Source organism: Cynara cardunculus (assembly GCF_001531365.2).
Source record: "Cynara cardunculus var. scolymus isolate 2C chromosome LG 14, CcrdV1, whole genome shotgun sequence".
NCBI lineage: Eukaryota > Viridiplantae > Streptophyta > Magnoliopsida > Asterales > Asteraceae > Cynara > Cynara cardunculus.
In genome coordinates, this window is record NC_037541.1 from 12,386,279 (window position 1) to 12,406,848 (window position 20,570).

Genomic DNA, 20,570 nt, shown 5'->3' on the forward strand with positions numbered 1-20,570 from the left:
ATATTGTGTAATTGTTCGATTTTCCGCAATTTTTTTCCATAGGATCCCCTTTGGTAGAATTATTGTGCGAAAGTGCTACTGTGGGACAATCAACCATCATTTAGAATACATTATTTTAGGGTGATCGTTATGTTTAAATATAACACAGAACAATTGGACAATATATTTTCATTAATAAATATCAGATAAAGTTTCCAAACTTATAATCATAATATGTCCAAAATACATTCCTCTGGTTCATGTCCCACTAATGAAATTAAGATACATTAGATTTTTATATATTTTAAAGTAGTTCACATTCTCTCCCCGATGATGTATATGCTTTTTTATAATTTTTTTTCTCTATATATATAGAGAGAGACTTGAGATCATGTGAGATAAAGTTGTTTTCGTAAGATACGATTTTTACACTTGAAACTTCACAACAAAATGTTGTGAAAGTAAAAAAAAAAAAAAAAAAAAACTGAATCTTCACATCAAAAATATTGTGAAGGTTACATTCAAAGTGTTTTGTTGTGAAGTTTCAAGTGTAAAAATTGTGTTTCACGTGTCTTACAAAAACAAACTTGTCTCACATGATCCCAAGTCTATATTATATATATATATATATATATATATATATATATATATAGAGAGAGAGAGAGAGAGAGAGAGAGATATGAGCGATCAAATGCAAACCACTTAATTTGTACAAATCGTGCAAACCACCATCATCCGTCGATTTCATTGTTGAATCTTATGAAAAAATTTCATGAAATTGTTTATTCTTGTGAAAATTGTTTCATATAATACTTTTTTTTGATAAAGTTGATTCATATATTGTTATGAAATTGTTTCATATAATACTTAATGAAATTTTAATAAAATTGTTTCATGTATTTATTTAAATTTAAAATTGAAGATGATAATATCCATGATTAACACCCTCCACAATAAAAATGATTAATCAACCTTTCATAATTACAAAAAAAAATGAACAAAATGAAAAATTATGATTGGTTGAATGAGGTTTGTACGGTTTGTACAAATAACGTGGTTTGCAAAATAAACCTCCTATGTGTATGTGTGTGTGTGTGATTGGTGGACAAGAATAAGATTTAAAAATTGAAGACAAGCAATTTTTATCCTACAACCTACAAATTTTAATTACGTTAATTAGTCTCTAATGTATATGCATACGCATACGCATTTTTGAGGGTTTTTTATATCAAATAATAGATGGAAATAAATTTATTTCACTTCCACAAAACTACCGAATTTGTCTCACAACCTTCAAAATTGAACAAAACTACACACATATACATACATATATATATATATATATATAGGGATCTTCTTTCTTAAACTCGTTTTATGGTCAAATATGCCAGAAGGAACGCTTGAAGTTACGCTCGTGAGCGCCAAAGGCCTCGAGAATACAGATGTCCTCTGTAAGTCCCTTTCGTGTCTAATTGCTATATGTTGGATGCCGGTTTACGCCTACGAATTTTGTGTTTATTATGAAAAAATAAGGCCTTGATCCGTTATAGATCCGTCGCGCTACATCAAAATTGGGTTTATGAGACACCAAAGATGTCTACGTGTATCAATACACTATCTTATCAAACGATACAGCGTTTTATCTAAGAGTGATGCAATAAATGTATAGAACGCTTTTGGGCGCCTTAAAAAAGCTTTTTAGAACATTTTTAAAATAAAGTTGTCATATTAGCTATTTTATAAAAATAAGGGTCCTGTAAAAAATGAGAATGTGACGTTTGTTTTTAAGAGGTGTTGAAGTCTGAAGTCTTATTTCAGTTCTGATTGATAAGAGATGGTGTTGACGTCTGAAATCTGAATCAATAAGATTGTTTGTTTTGAAAACTGATAAATGTTTGAATTTGTTTAAATAGTCTATTTTACCCGTTAGAAAATTACAGTGTTGAATTTATTGATAAATGTATACAATTTCACATATTTATTCATTATCATTACGAAATTTACATCTAAATTATATAATTAGCATTCATTTAAACGAAAATATGTATTTAGCACATTTAAATCCTATTAAAATACACCAATTGAGAGAGTTGACGCTCGATTTGGTAAGGGTCGATTGAGAGAAATGATCAATTACGGTTAATCGATTAAGAAACACCGTTGATGAGTGTCTGAATAACAAGAAAAGGCAATTAAGAGGTTGGTTTACCTCTTACCAGATAAAAAGACAATAAGACATAAGTATCTCTGAAATATTGGAAAAAACAAACAGTCTGAATAGCTCGGTCTCTTAACGAATCAGACATAAAATGTTGAGAAGAGCTTTTTCTTTAAGATAAACAAACTAGGCCGAAGTGTTCTAGACACCTAAAAACGACATATAAACTTATTACAACGCTTTTAGATAGCACATTTTATTGTTTAGTGTCTTATAAACCCAATTTTGTTGTAGTGTCGGTAACGTTTATTTCCGTCACTAATTCGTCAAAAGGTCATTGTCGGTGAAATCTTGGTCGAAGAGCTCTTACCGACGGATTTCAAACAGCCTACGTTACCGAGGAATTTCCAACATGACCATTGTGGCGACGGATTTCAGACGGTACGTTCGGCGTCGGATTTTCCGACAGCTCAAGTTACCAACGGATTTCTGACGGTCAAGATTACTGACGGATTTCCAACCGACTAGGCTACTGTCGGTGAAATCACCAAAGGATTTTTCCATCCCTGATGCTCTGATTTCTTGTAGTGGTTATTGACGAATGGGTTGTTACGGATCTATTTGTACCACCTCTTATAACTCGGTGTACGTGGTGCAGGCAACATGGACCCGTATGTTATTTTATCGTACCGGAGTCAAGAAAAGAAAAGCAGTGTCGCAGCAGGTATTTTCATCGTTTATCTGCTATTTTAATAATTTATTGTACATCGTATGAAAATTGTTTGCGTAGGCAAAGGATCGAACCCCGAATGGAACGAGACGTTCTTGTTCGATGTTTCGAGTAAAGATTCGGCGGAATTAAAGATCAAAATAATGGATAGTGATAGCGGCACTGCCGACGACTTTGTTGGGCATGCGAGGTAAGTTGCATAGCTCGATTCCGTCACCTATAAAAGCAAATAAAACGTTTTCGATACCGAGTTAAATGTGCAACGTTATGAACGTGTTCAGTATCTCGTTGGATACGTTGTTTCAAGATGGAGAGATCCCGGCGACGTCATATAACGTTATGAAGGATGATGCATTTTGCGGAGAGATCCGACTCAGCCTCAACTTTACGGCCCAGGTTCATGTTTCGTTTCTTGTACAGATCGTAACATGTAAATCTCTACTAAACGTTTTTTTTTTACGTTTATTGTTTCAGAAAAGCCGAGGTTTTGATCCAACGGACGGGAACATTGGGGGATGGAGACAATCGGGTCGTGATTGATGATGCCGCAAAACGTGTTTGCGTTTGTGATCTTTGATCTTTGATCATCGTATTTGTAATTTGTTTTCTTAATTTAATTTCAAAGCCTATGTCATCTTGTAGTTCCACCCCTTTATCGGGGTGGAACTGCAAGGTGTCGTGAATGCTGTAATTCTAGTTTTTACGTGTTTAGCTTTGAGGTCCGATGCGAAAAACCGCTTTGTAAGACCGTTTGTTGAATTTGTGCATCTTGAATACGTTCAAGTTTTTTTTAAAAACTCGTCTCTCCCGATATCCATTTGTACCCGATAAAAGAGTTAAAAGACGTGTAACCGCTATCCACGATAAAAGGGTTTTTGAAATTTGTGATACAAAACCATATTCCGCTATATGCGACTTACCAAAGCAACTTTGAAGTCGCATGTTATGTATCGAAAGTTGGTTCTTATTTCAAGCGACATCAACGACACATTCGGTCAAGCAATCCATAGGCGACTTCCACATCTCCTCTGTTGTGTTAGCGAGAGAGATACTAGACGACTTCGAAGACGACGACTTCATCTCGTGTTCGAAGTCGTCTACTGATTAAACCATAGGCCATATAATTTATCAACTCCGAAACAAAGATTCGAAGGAGAAATCTCTTACCCGGTTACCACATACTGGGTGAGACTTAAGAGACACTTGTTGGCACCGTCTACCACATCTGGAAGGAAAGAAATGACCGTATCTTCAAGAATAAGAGAAGATCCCATGGCATGGTGGTCAAGACCATCACTGATGATGATATCCGGTCTAGGCTTCTTAGCCCGACCCTTAGCCCTCCCCTAATGTTGTCCGGACTCGTATTGCCTGGAACCTTCCCTAGTGGTTAGCCTTTCTCTCTCTTCTCTCCCTCTTTCTTTCTTTCTTTTCTTTTTGGGAGCCTCAGTTTCTTTCTGGTGGATGTGGTTCGCCCCCGCCCGCGTGCCTAATCTGTTGCTTTTAGCGTTTTTGGTTTTCTTTTCTCTTGATTGGAGGGGCCTCCCCCTCTATATAAAAAAAAAGACGTTGTTATGGTCGAAACGTGTTAAGAAAGAAGAATATTAGAGAGAATACACAGAAAAACTCAATCTTATTATCAAAATCTGAATGAAATTTACACAGAACAAAACTATTTATATCAGTACAATTTGATGGACCTTGGGCTTTCTAACAAATTTTAACAGATATAACAAACCGAACTTTTTCCTATGACACTTGCCAACAATCTATATTAATAGCCGAGAATAGTGATGACCAAAAACCGGTCCCGGGCCAGGCCTAATCGGTCCCAAGCTTTCTCATAACCGGCCATAACCGGTCCGGTCGAAAATGGTAGGACCGGTCAAGGTGGCCGCCAGTCCCGGCATTAAAAAATAAGATTTTCTTTTTTATTTTTGTAATTATATATATTTTTAGTACATTATAAAATTTACAATTGGGTCACTCAAATACACTTTAAAAATGCGTTTTAATATAATTAAAATTACATTGTCTTATAAAAGTACATAATAAAATTATTTGAAAATACATTTATTTATAAAATTACTTGAATTTTCAGGCCAGGCTGGGCCGATCCATAGCCGATCTCGGTCCCACGAAACGAAACTGCCAAAAACCCCAACCGGTTTTCGGTCCCATAACCGGTCCTTACTGGTCCCAGGCCGGTCCCGGACCTCCGGTGTCCCGGGGCGGGCCGGGCCAATTTGGCCATCACTAGCCAAGAATGTTACCCGATAAGATAAAGGTGACGGTTCTTGTCGATAAACACTTATCCGTTAAGCGTTCGATAAACGAGCCCAAAGAAGCAATATAATACAAGTTTAAAATGTTTATATATACACCAGAATGACCCAAGAGTTTGAATCCAATAATCCCATTAAGGATCCAAATTATAAACCAAGATGACTAAAACTAACACTACCATCAAAAGGACAAAAAAGGAATAAGTTGATACAAGTTATCATTTGTCACCAAAGAATTATAACTTATAAATAACAAGATCACTAAGGATACAACAATTCTACGTCAAACCGAAACCTAAACCGAAAACAGAGTCGTTACCGATCCGAAAGCAAAACCTACACAAACGACAAACGATCTGCACTATTCATTATAAACATTCATCATATTCATTATGAATATTCATGATAAATGTTGCATTTCTGCAATATTCATTATGAATATTCATCATGATATGCATTATGAATATTCATCATAAATACTTCAAGATGCGTGTTTTGGACGTGGATATCCGTGTTTTTTACTTGGGGCATTCAACCCGAGCTCTTCACATTGTTGTTCGTTCGGCACCGAACTCACGAATCCGGTTCCGAAAAAATGCATAAACGCAGATGCGTCCTCGAGATTCCGTTGAAAACCCAATGATGATGACAAAAAGCTCTTAGAATGCGACTTTGTTAGTTTCTTCTCGGGAGCCTTGTTGAGCTCGGCTGCTTTTAGAAACCTTGAGGTTGCAGCATCCCATGAAAGCTCGTGCATTTGTGAATTGGTAAGTGGGGCCGGTTGTTCGGTCAACGATTGGCGGGTGACATTAACGAAACTCTCTCCGTCCTTGAAGGTTCGGCAATTGGCAAACTGTTTGAAGAACTCGTTCGAGACGTGATCTGCACAAATGACGATTTTTCCCATTGCCAAAGCTTCGGCGGTTGTTGTGCAGACCACATCTGTGGTGCTTGGATTCAGGAACACTTTGTAACTATGACGAGGATAAAATTGGAAAGTTTAAAGAAACAAAATCTGGCAATCTTGCATACATATAATCTACAGGATCCTACATGTAGTAGTGTGACAATTTTACCCTTAATAATCGACAAAATAATGAATTTCTCCATCTCATTGTTATGGGTAAAATTGGAAAGGATGTAATTACTTTTGAAAGTGAACGCTTATTATGGGGTGGAGGGAGTAGAAAAATGATTCTACCTTTGTTCAATGAAAACTGCTACATTCTATTTTTAGAAATCTTTCAAGAAGTTACAATTGCCTATCTGGCCAATTTTTATACTCATTCCTGCCCGGAATAAGTGTCCACATTTCTATTTTAGTTTGTTCTAAAATAAGTGTCCACTTTCAAAAAGTAAGTGTCTACATTCCAAATCTACCCTTAACATTGAGACGGATAAGTTCATTACTTCCTTTATTACCAAGGGTACAATTGTCATTTAGTTAATGAAAAAGTGTAGTAATCACATATTTTCTTAAACTATGTGCCTTTTTTTATCATGGGCATTTATTTTGGGACGGGTAGAGTAAAAACAAATTGTTTGATTTTGATTTCGCCCCACAAGATTCTCATCGTTTTGTCATTTTCGAAGGGTGTTTTAGACATTCAACAAATAGTTGGTTGCAATTTTCATGAACAACAAGGAGTACAAGTTTTTAATCAACAATTTGAATTTTGAAGTCAATATAAGTAATATGTTCCGAGAAAAGCTCTATAAACTCATAGTAGAACGACGCACCCAATAATTTCCATCCAAGATTTCTCATGAAAATTGCAACATTTCCATTTTTGGGAAGAACAAGTAATACACCCTTCTATTTTACTCGGGTCCAAAATAAGTGCGACACTCAAAAGTAAGCATCTACTTCCCAATTATACCCTTCATAAAAGAGATGAAGAAATTCATTACTCTCTCTATTATTAAGGGTATGATTGTCATTTAAGTTGATTAAAAAGTGTAATAATTACACATTTCTAACTCCGTTTATGTTTCATTAAAGACGTTTATTTTGGGTCAAAATGAACAAAGTTCGATTTAGTTCCTATTTAGTGTAACGAAGAACTTTTTTTTTTCTTAATCAATGTAACAAAGTTTCAAAATTTCTAAATCAATGTAACAAAGGTTCAAATTTTCCTATTCAATGGAACATTTGATGACTTGAATGTCAAGTTTTTCGTCCACTTCGTTGAAACTCTTCCGTAAACCTTTTGTGAACAGGTATCCACGTCATCATATGTTACTAGATCAGCAGGTTACCGGTCAAAATGAGCATAAAATAGGAAATTTCAAAATATTGTTACATTGATTGAGAAAAAGAATTTTTCGTTGCACTGGAACTAAACCAAACTTTGTTATATTTTGATGCATTTTGCCCTTTAATTTGGGACCAAGGGGGTATATGTTTTAGCTTAAACTTACTCGTGAAATAAAGGGTCTGCGTGATCGCGTCCTGGATTAACCCTGATGGTTAAATTCAACTTTTCCGCAGCTTCTTGTACCTCGGCAGAATCCTCACCGGTACCAAATAAATCAACCTCAAGTCCATCGAGTTCCGTTTGGTGATCACGAAGAAGTTTAAGCAACTCCGTGTAGCCTTTGCTCCACACCATTTTCCCGATAAAGTATGCACCTTTTGTAAACGCCTGTTTTCCGAGTTTCTGTTCTTCCCTCTTTTTCATCCCGATTTCCAGAAATTTAGGGTTAACGCCATGAACATTGCAAATAACGGATCTTGGGAGTTCTTGTGTAGCACCAGATAACCGTATCACCTGCCACAAGTTTCTGATATGTTAATTAATGAAGTAACTACAGAATTTATGCAAAGTTGATGGAGGATACCCGGCAGAGGCGGATTCAGAAAAATTTCCAAGCGGGTCACAAAATAATTATCATAATATAAAAAAGAATAAATATTAATTATAAAAAGTACGGTTTCAATAAATATGACATACAAGGGGTTTTTATTTTCCTTCTTTCCTACTGTTGTTACCAAAAAGTTGAAAGAGACCCAAAGGGATTCAAACTAGTAGTATGTAATACCACATGCACTGGCACTACCAGTACCCTGCAGCCACTTTTTGTTAACTTAGAGGAGTACACATCAAATTAATGTGGGTGCACCTTTAAAGGGGGTGTTTGGTTTGCAGAATGGAATTTGGTGGAATTGGAATCCTTCAAAGGAATTTGACTTTGAAGGAACTGGAATGGAATTTGATGGAAATTGACCAAACGTTTGGTTGGTAAGAATTAGAACGGAATCTCTCAGAAGAATTGGAATCTCCATTAGTGGCATGGTGATATTGGTGGTCGAGGGTGGGGGTGACAGCTGTGATGATGACAGTAGTGGTATTGGTGGTGGGTGGTGGGGGGGATAGGGTGGGGGTGTGACAGTGACAATAGTAGCATGGCCATAATGGAGGCACGGGTGGGCGGTGTTGGTTAAATTGGATGCAAAGGGATGGAATTCAATTCAATTCCTTCACTTATGCCAAGGAATGATGAATTCATTAACTTGTGGAATTTTAAGGATTCCATCCATTTCAAGAAGCGAACCAAACAAAGGAATTGGAATTTGGTGAAAGGAATTTGTCATTCCAATTCCATCAAATTCCTTCAAATTCCGCAAATCGAACGGCCCCCAAGACTCCTAAAAAATTCCACTATGTCGGCATGATAGAACGGTAGTAGGGCAGCCCCTCCCTCCTTAAATCTGCTTGTGAACACCCCCCCCCCCCCTTTTTCTTTCTACACCATAAAAGCATCTAACAAGAAACAATCATTGAACTTATTGAGTAAATAAAGAATCCCAGAGTTATTGGAGTAAATCCCTCGAATCCTAGGGATGGTACCTCCACTGTTTGGTGAAAGTCTGACATCTATGTTGCTAGAAAATTAAGGGTGTGTCTGGCATGCAGACAAGTTTTGGACAAGATTTTGTCTGTGTTTGGATTTTATGCTAATACAGAAATGGGGACTTCAAAAGGTAAGCCTTTTCTCTTCACGAAGAATTCACAAATGTTCAACAAATGATTTGTGCCTCGTGCATGCTATGAAAGTTGTATAGTTTTAGAGTATAGATTTTATGTTGAAGACACTTTTGGCCTAGAATTTTGGGATCTTGCGTGTTTTGGCTATAAAATCCCAACACTAAAGTTGTACAACTTTCATAGCATGCATGAGACCAGGGCGGACATATTAATCCCAAGCGGGGTCCTGTGCACCTGCTCAACTTATTTTTGTAGTTATAATGTTTTTGGGGTATGAATGGTGCATCCGCTAAACTTTGAAGGGTGCTCCGGGATACTAAAAAATACAAGGAACATCAACCAAAAGACTGAAAAAAGTCGCTTGAATCAACCAAAGAAGTCTCTTGAAATCAACAAAAAAACCGAAAGTCTCTAGAAATCAACTGAAAAAGTTCCTCGAAGTCAACCAAGAAACAAAAAAGTTGCTAGAAATCAACCAAAAACAGGAAAAGTCCCTTGAAATCAATCAAAAAACTTAAAAATCCTTAGAAACACGAAATTCAGGTAAAAACACATCTGACAACTTTGCGGGCCTTTGATCCACCTTAAAGGTGAACCCGCTCGACAAAAATCCTTGGTCCACCACTGCATGAGGCACGAATCATTTGTTCAGCATTCGTGAACCGTTGGCGAAAATAGTAGCAAAGAGGCTGGAATCGTGAGCAATAGTCCCACTTTACAACATCAAGTTCCAAAAAACGGAATTATCATTCTTGTAACAAATATTTGCACAAATTACCCCACACGAGATGGGTGCTCAAATTCACAACCTAAGGTTTGTAGAGACTCACTTGGATATCAACATGTGTACAACATGTAACGATAAGCAAGTACTATCAAGCATCAACGGTTTGAAGGCCATGATCATAATCAAATATAACATTGCTACATTACAAGTGAGTTACAAAAGCAATCTACGCAAGAACATTAAACAACCATATATATATTTCGATTAAAATTTTAGATTTTGAGAAAACATACCTTGTGACAATATATATCGACCACCCAATTATTCATGTACTTCAGAAGAAAGGCATAAGCACGTCCATTTTTCTCTCTTTTGACGTACTCCAAATAGTTTGTATGAACAATTCCTATAACAAGACGGAATTTAATCTTCCATCTTTTACCATGGTGATACCACGTAAGATGCTCGGGTTCCTCAAGGACGGCAATATCTGATTCTTCATCCGGAATGCTCTCTGTTATATCCCCAAGAGCAAGAATGCTTCTTTTACTTCTAGAAAACTTGAAACACAAAAAAGAATGTAGTTTATGAGTTTTATGAACAATTTAATTTTCATTAAGAAAGAAGAAGCAAAACTCGAGTGTAATTTACCTTCCCCGGATAAAAACATATATTGAAACTAGACAAAAACTCAGTTCTTTGCTCAATCCACTCGCGGACATATTTCTCCTGTTCCTTGGGCAAATTAAATGTTATTTTGTCGGGATATAGATATTCTTGATCGCTCTTTGACAGCCAAGGAATGACCAAAGTAACCTTTCTATGTCCATCTTTGGCGAGATACGCTGCACGGAATAGAGGATTAACGGCAGTTCCGGTCATCCATGGAAGGCTAGCGGTGGTAAATATCGCAATATGTTCTTTCTTATCCATGTATTCATTGACTTCATATACCATAAACAGCTTTTAGATTCGAGATATACAGGATTCTTGAACCACACCCAAGAGTGATATTGTGATAAATGGCTTATTTGAACTGCAACACAAAGGTAAAAAGTAAACAAAAGCACTTATAAGAAGCCTCATTTCTGTAACTTTTCTACAATTAAAAAAAAAAGCAATCTCAAAAACTTTTAGTAAGGGGCCGTTTACTAAATGCTTACCGGGTAAGTGCTTATCGATATCACTTACCTTACCGATTGAGCATGACAAGGACTAAGAATCTTACCCGTTAAGAGGCATAACATGGACCGAGAGTCTTATGTGGTAAGTCACGAAAAAGACTCATACCCGGTAAGCGCTTACCGGGTTTAGGACGCCCACCAACAATCCATTTTGATGGCATAATCGGTACTAAAGATATTAAATGGGGGGATTTCGCCGATATTGAGTCGACTATAAACTATTCATCTTGCTTGGAACCATCGTTGTGTATGGGAAAGAGGGCTTCTACCTATGCTTGGTTGGGAAAGGGTGAATGGTCCCAAAAGGGACGGGAAAAAGCCACTAGAAAGAACGGGGGGTCATTCACTCGGTCGCCAGGTAATCCACTTTATCCATGACTCTGAGTACAAGATTTCCGGGATCAATATCCATGCCAGGAAATTAAAAACATAAATCCAGTAGCCTGGTAGCCCCAACAAGATGTCCAAATAAAAACATCCATGCCCAGACTGATAAACTATTCATACCAACAGGTTATATCCCTTAATAAGTTGTGAAGAGTTTAACCATAAATAATCGCTTAACCAGCCCATCAAATAAGTGGACGATTCATCAAACTGTGAAACATTACCCTGCCATAATATAGCCAATAAAAAGTAACCCATCCGCCGAGAATGTTACATCATAAGGTAAGTGAGGGTAATTTCTATTACTGGGTAAGCACCTATCTGGTAAGCATTTGGGAAACGGCCCCTAAGATACCAAATAATAAAAAATGTGCATAATCTAGACTCCAAAACAACTACAACTTTCATAGCATGCATGAGACAAATCATTTGTTCAATATCCATGAACTATTGGGGAAAAGAAAAGGGTTTACCTTCTGAAAACCTCGATTTTTGTAGCATAAAATCCAAACAAGACAAAATCACCCAAATTACTTGCACACAAGCTGGAATCATGAACAACAAGTATTTGCACAAATTACACCACACAGGAGGTGAAATTTGAAAATAACGATCAAAAAACCAACAATTTGCATCAAAATAACTCTATGTTGTCTTCATTTTCATGATTAATCAACATTCGATGGCATGAAATAATCAATCAACAACATAATGAAATTAAAATCGGAAACAAATCATGACCTACAAAAATCTGATTAAAAACACCAGAGTAAACGAGATGAAATCAGAAACAGAGATCCAAATAACGTACCTTAGAAGGAAAACAGTGATTGGTAATAGTTGGTAGAACAAGAAAATGGAGGAAGATTGATGAAGAAGACGAAGAAAGAAATGAATACAACAATCAAACGATAACTGAGATGTGAAAGCAAAAGATGCGAATATTGAAGATGGAATTCCTTTCCACGATTACATAAATTCAATGGAAACAATTATATATTTTTATGATGTATCGGTTTAATTTTATTATTGAATTTTAAACTATTCGGGTACCATCTTGAGGCATTAACAGATTAACGTGACGAGTGATGTGGTATCTAAGTTGGTATTATTTGTTATTTAATTTAATTTAATTTTATCACTCGTCACATTAGCATGGTAACCGGTTAATGTTTCAATCGGTTACCCGGATACTTAAATGTTTAAAGCTTTACATCTTAGGTACCAAAATGGAAGTTTTGAAACTACGTTACCTAAAATAGGAATTAAGTTAAAGTACGTTACTTTTTCATGCAATTTACCCTTTTTTTTAAGTATATGATATTTATATACGGCAAATGCAACAAATAAATTCACACGCTCTCCTTACCTTTTGTGAGGTTTGAACCCATGACCTCTTAGGAAGTCAAAGACTATGATACTGCTAGGCCAAAGACCCTTTGGTCTATTTAACATAGTTGTCAGAGTAAAAACAGTTAAATTTTCGAAGTTTTATATTTTAGTTGGAATGATTTCCTGGATGATTATCTTCTTTCTCTTCTGAAATACAATAATTTCATTGAAATCTCGTAAACAATAGGATTTTGAAATCCTACAGGAATGGTTGATGTTTTACGGGATTTCATATAATTTGTATGTAAAAATGTTAAAAAAATGCGTTTAAAACTAGGCATGGCAATGGGGCGGGGATGAGATGGGTTTTGTAATCCCTGGCCCCGGCCCCGGTTTTTAGTAACAGCCCTCGGCCCCGGCCTCGGCCTCGGTCCTCGGCGGGTACGAGGATTAAGATCTCGTCCCCGCTCAAACTCCATAAAGAATTTCTATTAGTTTAAGTCTACCGGGGATCCCGGCCCCGGGACTCGTTTTAGCGGGGAATCCCCGTTCGGGTCGGGTGAGTCGGGTTCCCCACCAAGTCAATCAGCATCCTTATTCAAAACACTTGTTTTGTTGATAAAATGGCAATTTAATTATTTTTATAATTATTTATAATTTGTTTTTATTAACTATTTAAATGTAATTCAATTTCATTTCAAAATATACAAACCAAACACACCAAAGATTCCAGAATTCTTTCAATCCAAATCCCTCCAATTTCAAATCGTTCCACGGAATCCAAATTCTTTAAAACCATTTCATCAGAATAGGTTGCTTGTAGCGGTTTTGATTGCTTTATTCCGTTATTCGGTTGGGATTACCAGTTGACTTGCCTGACCAAATAATAAGATAAAAAGAAGAGTTCCCGCCTACGGCTACATGCCCTTTAAGAGCTATACCTGGAGTCGAGCTAACTAGGGGTGCTCAAAAACCCGATGAACCCGACCAACTCGACCAACCCAACCCGAATTAAAAAAAAACCCAACCCGAGGTAACCCGATGCATGATCGATAAAAAAAATTAGCCAACCCGACCTTATTGGGTTGGAATCGGGTCAGGCCCAAAAAAACCCGACCAACCCGATGAACCCGACCTTAACTTTAGCTTTGAATTGTAGATGACAATCATGACATGACTAACCTCAACGTCAAGAAAGCGAAAGCATCGGGGTTGGAAACGTCTAAAATWATTGTTGTTGATTGATGTATTATCATTTGGTTTAAACATTTTTATTGTAATATCTAAATATTTGATGAACTTGCATATTATCTTGAATGGTCGGTCGTATTTCAAAGGAAATTTTTCTTTATTTTTATGTGATTTTACATTGTTTAAACACAAACCGATTAACCCGAACGGATTGGGCTGGGTTGGGTTGGGTTGAAAATTTTCAAACCGCCAACATTGGGTTGGGTTGTTAAAACGGCTTCAAACCAATCAAACCGGGCCGTGAGCACCCATAGAGCTAACTGCATAAGAAGGGATCAGTTACGAGTACGAAATGCTTTTCACATACAAGTCGGATAACACGATAAAGCAGTTGCACTCCTCCGCCAGTTAGGAAACACTCCTTTGATGTTCTCTACAGTGGTTTTGAAAGTTTAATCTGTTTTAGAGTAAACTATAAATTTGGTTTTTGTGTTGTGTCTGTTTCATAATATATTTTCAAAAATACAAGATGACCATCGTTAAGAAAATCAGAAATCTGAACCCGAACTGAAAATAAGGTGTTTGTGCAAAACCCGAATGTCTCGAAATCTGAAAATCTAAAACCTGACGAATTTTAATTAATTATATATTTAGTTAAATTTCATCGTTAATCCGTTAATAATTTAATTAAATTATTTTCTATTTTTTAAATTTAAAAAATCATCAACGGAATATATTTTGTTTTTAATTAAATTAAATTTCATCAATAATTTTTTTTTTAATTATTTTTTATTTTTTTTATTTGAAAAACCATTAACAGAATAATTTTTATTTTTAATTAAAATAAACTAATCTTTTTTTAAATATAAGTATTTTTTTTGTTTATTTGTTTCATTTTATAGATGTAAGAGGTTGTTCGTTTACCTCTTAAGAATTTCATTAAGAGGCAACCTCTAAATCGTTAAGAGGTGAATCTTGTTTGGCAAAATAAAAGTCTGCCTCTTAATGGTTATAAAACCCTGTAAATGATTTTGTACCATAGATCTCCCTTAACCATTAAGAGCCATAATTTCATTTGTACACAATTACCAAACAATTATATTTCATTTTGCACTATATCATGAGAGTCTCTTAATCATTCTGCATCAAACCATTCAGCAATTGCCAAACAGCCCCTAAGTATTTTTTTGGTTTAAAAAAAGTTTAGAGACTTAATCGTTCAAAATATTAAAGTCCATTGGGTTTTTTTTCAGACTTTCTTCATTATTTTACCATATTAAACAGTTTTATAAGTCATAAGAATGTATCTAACATGCTTTAGAAAGTTCAAGAAGTTATTTAACATATTTTGAAATATCCAACGACTTATTTGTTCTAAAAAATTGTCTAAAAACTTAATCATTCTAAATATTAAAGTCCATTGATTTTTTTAAGACATTTTTATTATATAAATATTATGCAATAATTGGTCAAGCTAGGTTGTGTCTTAGGCACTGGTCCTAGTGTACCGTTGGAATGCATGGTTACGGCAAAACCCGGTCCCCTGAGTGCTCGGATTCCTTTATTTTTTTCCCTTTTAATATTCACTTATTTGATAATCATTTTCACAAATTATATTTACAAACTAAGGGGCTGTTTACTAAATGCTTATCTGGTAAGTACTTATTAGGTAATTTTTCTCACCCGATGAACATGGCAAGGGCCAAGAATCTTACTTGGTAAGAACGATAATAAGGATGGAGAGTCTTACACGGTAAGTGAGGGTGACGACTCTTACCCGGGTAATCGCTTACCAGAAAAATTGTTGCATGGAATACGTTTTGATGTACTACAACCTTATCCAATAAAATAAATTATAGTGTTGACTCATAACAGTAAGCACTTACCGGGTAAGCATTTAGGTAAACAGCCCCTTAGTGTTCAAATATAAAATATCAAAGAGTTAATTATAAATTCGGTTCCTGTGGTTTGTTTGCAGGGGTGGATCCAGAATTTTTGTCGATCGGTTGTAATTTTAAGGTGGATCAAAAGTCTGTAAAGTAAAGTTGTCCGATGTATTTTTAGCCGAATCCTGTTATTTTCAAAGGTTTTTATTAAGATTCTTTGTTGATTTCGAGATTTTTTTCGGGTCTTTTTTGGTTGATATCCCTTGTATTTTCTAATATCACAGAGCTTCTCTCAAAGTTTAGCGTGTGCACATTTTATACGCCAAAAGTTCTACTTGCGAAAATCGGTTGAATGGATGAACGGGACTCGCTAGAGTCTTCATATGTCCGTTGCTGGTTTGGTGGTTTATACAAAACTGGTTCTTAAACTTCTATTATTACAGGAGGAAAATATAAATTGTGTAGGTTTGTAACGATTTGATCCCTCATCCTGTCTTTCATTTCCTTCGATAAAAGCTAAAGGAGAGTTTGAAATAATACCAGAAGGGTACTCGCGCAATGCAGCGAGATATATCTCGATTTTAGTGTTTTGTTTTATTCTGTCACTGTAGATGTTATAATACGATTTTTATGTGGTTTTGAGAAAGGGCTAATGTTTTTATTTTTGAATAAAATATAAATTTGAAAATATAATAAAATTTCGAAAATAAATTAATCAATATTGGTATCAAATTAACTATTTAAAAGTTCTTGTTTTATGTAATTTCTTTAATTCAATTTTTTATTATAATTTAATATAAATTTAATAATGAAGTAATTTATTTTTGATTTAATAATATAATCTATACTATATTATAAAGCATTTGACAAAAACTCTTAAAAACCATTTTTTATGCATGAAGTACTGTATATTGATGCATATTATTTAAAATTCAAGATTACAAGTAAATTATGCATAAGTACAAGTTATTAAAGCTCCATGTTTGAATTCGTGTAACTAACTGCGGATAAACATAATCAAATAGAGGATAAACATCTCATTTTACAATATAAAAAATCTAAAATATAATTAGGATAATTATCGAGTTCTAACAAAATAATTAATTATTATCTTTATAAGAAAACTATATTATTAAACCAAATATAAATTACTTCGTTATTGAACATAAATTAAATTATAATATAAAAATTGAATTAAAAATTACACAAAAATAAGAATTTTAAATAGTTAATTTGATACTAATATTGATATATTTTTGTCAAAATTTTATGATATCTTCAAATTTATATTTTATTCAAAAATAAAAACATCAACGCCTTTTCAAAATCACATAAGACCATATTATAACATCAACTGAGATAAAGAATAAAATGAAATATTAAAATCAAGATGTATCTCGCTGCATTGCGCGAGTACCCTTCTATTTTTATAAGGATAATAATTAAGTATTCTGTTAGAACTCAATGATTATCCTAATTATATCTTAGATTTTTTATATTTAAAATGAAATGTTTATCTTGTATATTTGACTATGTTTTATCTGCAATTAGTTACACGAATTCAAACATGAAGCTTTAATAAATTGTACGTATGCATAGTTTATTTGTAATCTTGAACTTTAAGTAATGTGTATCATTAAACAGTACTTCATGCATAAAAAATGGTTTTTAAGAGTTTTTGTCAAATATTTTATAATATAGTATAGATTGTATCTATTTTGTAGGAATAGTTGTAGAATAAACGTTGGTTGTTTAACTATGGATATAGGTTTAAAGAGGGCCTTAGAATTCATAAAGAGGGTCTTAGAATCAAAACTAGATATCGAATGATTCTGGTCTAGTTTGTGGCCTATTAGAAAGCAGAAGGCGCTCCGATGGGATTCTCATGGACATGCAGTCAGTTTGATATTTAACAGATCCATATTTGTGAGGGTTGTTTCTTCTTTAATCTTTTTTTTCTCGATACACGAATTTAAGGGTCGTTTACCAAACACTTACATGGTAAGTGTTTACCGGTAAAATTCAACACTATTATTTATTTACCGGGTAAGATTTTTAGTCCACCAAAACGATATCGTATGCAACAAGTTACCCGGTAAGTGCTTACCGTGGTAAGACTCGTCGCCCTCACTTACCGGGTAAGACTCTTAGTCCTTTCTCGCTCTTACCGGGTAAAGTTCTTTGTCCTTACCATATTCATCCGGTGAGGTAATGTGACTTGATAAACGCTTACCCGAGTAAGCGTTTGGTAAACGGCTCCTTAGTGCTTCATATATGGTTGTTTATGACCCAATGTTATGCTGAATGAAACAAGTCGTCGAGTACTTGTTCTTGTTTTTACTATTGCACCCTTCTACATAATTACGTCTAATTCAACAGAAAGACAAATAGTTTTTGAATTGACTTAAGGGGTTGTTTGCTTACCTCTTAATAGTTCCATTAAGAGACAACCTCTAAATCTTTAAGAGGTGAATATTGTTTGGCAAAAAAAATCTGCCTCTTAATGGTTTTAAAACCCTCTGAATGATTATGTATCATGGATCTCCCTTAACCATTAAAAGCCCTAATTTCATTATACACAATTACCAAATAATTATATTTCATTTTGCACTATATCATGAGAGCCTCTTAATCATTCTGACCACTTAATCATTTTGCATCAAACTATTCAGCAATTGCCAAACAGCCCCTTAGCGTAAACTAAAGGTAGAGTTTGGTATGCAGATAGAACTGGACTAGATATGATAAGTTGTTTAATGATTTTATATGCTAGTTATCGACGGTGGAGAAGTAATTTTATACGAGATAATCACAAATCCGCTCAATTAAGTTAATCCACGTTACATTTTAGCCTAAAAATACAAAATCACAAAAATAGCCACGTGAAATCACAAAATAGCTTGGCAATCCAAACTGAAGACGAGTTTTTGGAGTTAGCTCACCCTTGCGGGATCGTAGGGAATGTTTGGGTGAACCAGAATGGTTTCGGCGCTAACTATATGGATTTTGTGAGCTAGCCATGTGTCAAACAGAAGGGTATGCCACGTGTTTCGTGCTAATCCGGAAAAAACGAAACACAAAACCTATATAAAAACACATGAGTATGAGTTCGCAAAAAAAGAGCGTGAGTTTGCAGAATACTGAACTGTTTAGCAAATTTTGGCTGATATATCAAGTCTCGAACATTTAATATGTTATGTATATGAAGTTTGGTTGGCTTTCTTGATGATCACCCATCTTCGAGTCCAAACGTTGTCGTCTCTTTGCATCTTTATCGAGAGAATTTGCATGTTGGAGAGGGTACAAAACGAGGGACAAAACTTTTTCCGACAGATCTCTTGCAGGAAAGTACCGCTCTTGGTCATATTTCTCTTTATCGAGGAATAGACGAGCCTCTCTCAGAGGCACTGCCCAGATTGTTACTCCTTTCGTAATAACAAATTTTTGAGTCCTTATAGTGACGACCTTAAGCTCGCACTGCATAGTTAACAAAACCATTTTCTGATTCACATGGCTATTTTGGTAATTTTGTATTTTATGCTATCTTAATAACTGATAATTTTCAATTTTAGAAACCTTGATATTAATAAAAAAATGTACAATTTCAGTCCATTTTCAGTGAGAAAAAAAAAAGGCACATAATTTTGTAGGCATGAGCCAGACCAAAATTTGAGGTTGAAAAGGGCTTGATTGTGCTTTTTCAAGTCGGACTTTTTCAGGCTTAATCGGGATTTTTCAAGCTTAACCAAGTTTTTCCAGGTCGAGCATTTTCGAGCCAAGTTTGCCGCCAAAAATTGCCCAACTCGGGCTTTGAGGTTTGGCTTGCACGGGGTTTCAGGCTCACTAGTCACTAGTAGGGGTGTTCAAAAAACCGATCAACTTGACTAACCCGACCAACCCAACCAGAAAAAACCCAAAAAAACTCAACCCGATGTAACAGGTCACATAGTTGATAAAAAATTAGGTCAAACCACATCTATTGGATTAAAATTGGGTCAGGGTAATATGAACCCACACTCAAACCGATGAACTCGATGTCTTTCTATACGAAGGATTTAATATGATTATTAAATCCTTGATTAATATATATACATCAGATGAACCCGTAATTAACTATATTCAAGATTATATTACAATTTTAACCATAATTTTACATTTTTTATTTGCATGAATTTTTACCTTTTTTTTTGTGTGTGTTAGTCTTTTTTTATATATTTTCATTTTGATTTTATTTCGTTTAAAACGCTTAGCTTGATTAATATATGTACATTAGACGAGTGATGTTGTATACGGTTAATACTTCAACAAATAATACTAAGTTGGATATCACATCACTCGCCACATTAACATGATAACCTGTTAATGTTTCATCCGCTTACTCGAGTACTTAAATGTTTAAAATTTTACATTGTAAGTATCAAATTGTGTGTCCACAATCACTGATCAATCTTCATATTAAGCTTCCTTCAATGGCAGATTCATGGATTTATCATTCAAGAACACTTTGAACACTTTATGAATATTGAGAGGAAAAGTCAATCCTCTCAATTCAGTCAAACCTTCTATTATCAATGAATATTACAATTAGCTCTTCTCTCTCTAATTACAAAGATTAAACCATATTTATATGGTCAACATATTAAGACAAAGTCAAAGTCAAACTAGTCTAAGAAAGTCAAACACGCTGACTTTACAATTATAGACTAAAATTAATCTTTCAAG

General features: G+C 34.9%; 2 protein-coding genes across 3 annotated transcripts; one reads left to right on the forward strand and one right to left on the reverse strand.

The window, feature by feature from the left end:
- The first annotated feature begins 1,363 nt into the window (after positions 1-1,363).
- Positions 1,364-3,407, forward strand: LOC112526320 (elicitor-responsive protein 3-like). Its single transcript, XM_025136578.1, has 5 exons — positions 1,364-1,430; positions 2,796-2,861; positions 2,928-3,057; positions 3,149-3,263; positions 3,342-3,407. Exons 1-5 carry the CDS (start codon positions 1,364-1,366, stop codon positions 3,405-3,407), a joined length of 444 nt encoding a protein of 147 aa, XP_024992346.1.
- A 1,933-nt stretch (positions 3,408-5,340) lies between these two features.
- On the reverse strand, positions 5,341-12,397 carry LOC112527017 (digalactosyldiacylglycerol synthase 2, chloroplastic). 2 transcript variants are annotated; one of them, XM_025137489.1, is made up of 5 exons: positions 12,251-12,397; positions 10,520-10,904; positions 10,162-10,428; positions 7,574-7,923; positions 5,341-6,126 (listed from the first exon to the last, which is right to left on the reverse strand). In XM_025137489.1, the coding sequence occupies exons 2-5, from the start codon at positions 10,823-10,825 to the stop codon at positions 5,634-5,636; spliced, it is 1,416 nt and encodes a 471-aa protein (XP_024993257.1). In that variant the 5' UTR covers positions 10,826-10,904; positions 12,251-12,397; the 3' UTR covers positions 5,341-5,633. The 2 variants fall into 2 exon arrangements, with proteins under 2 accessions (XP_024993257.1, XP_024993258.1); XM_025137490.1 differs by lacking the exon at positions 12,251-12,397 and adding an exon at positions 11,913-12,013.
- Positions 12,398-20,570: the final 8,173 nt, after the last annotated feature.

What these genes read in the sequence shown, in the direction of transcription:
- LOC112526320 (XM_025136578.1), top strand. Translation starts at nt 1,364, where the DNA reads ATGCCAGAAGGAACGCTTGAAGTTACGCTCGTGAGCGCCAAAGGCCTC. An exon ending in GAAAAGCAGTGTCGCAGCAG is followed by an intron (nt 2,862 to 2,927) that starts GTATTTTCATCG and finishes TTGTTTGCGTAG; the next exon opens with GCAAAGGATCGAACCCCGAA. An exon ending in GACTTTGTTGGGCATGCGAG is followed by an intron (nt 3,058 to 3,148) that starts GTAAGTTGCATA and finishes GAACGTGTTCAG; the next exon opens with TATCTCGTTGGATACGTTGT.
- LOC112527017 (XM_025137489.1), bottom strand. Translation starts at nt 10,825, where the DNA reads ATGGTATATGAAGTCAATGAATACATGGATAAGAAAGAACATATTGCG. An exon ending in TCGATATATATTGTCACAAG is followed by an intron (nt 7,924 to 10,161) that starts GTATGTTTTCTC and finishes AACTTGTGGCAG; the next exon opens with GTGATACGGTTATCTGGTGC. An exon ending in GCAGACCCTTTATTTCACGA is followed by an intron (nt 6,127 to 7,573) that starts GTAAGTTTAAGC and finishes TCCTCGTCATAG; the next exon opens with TTACAAAGTGTTCCTGAATC.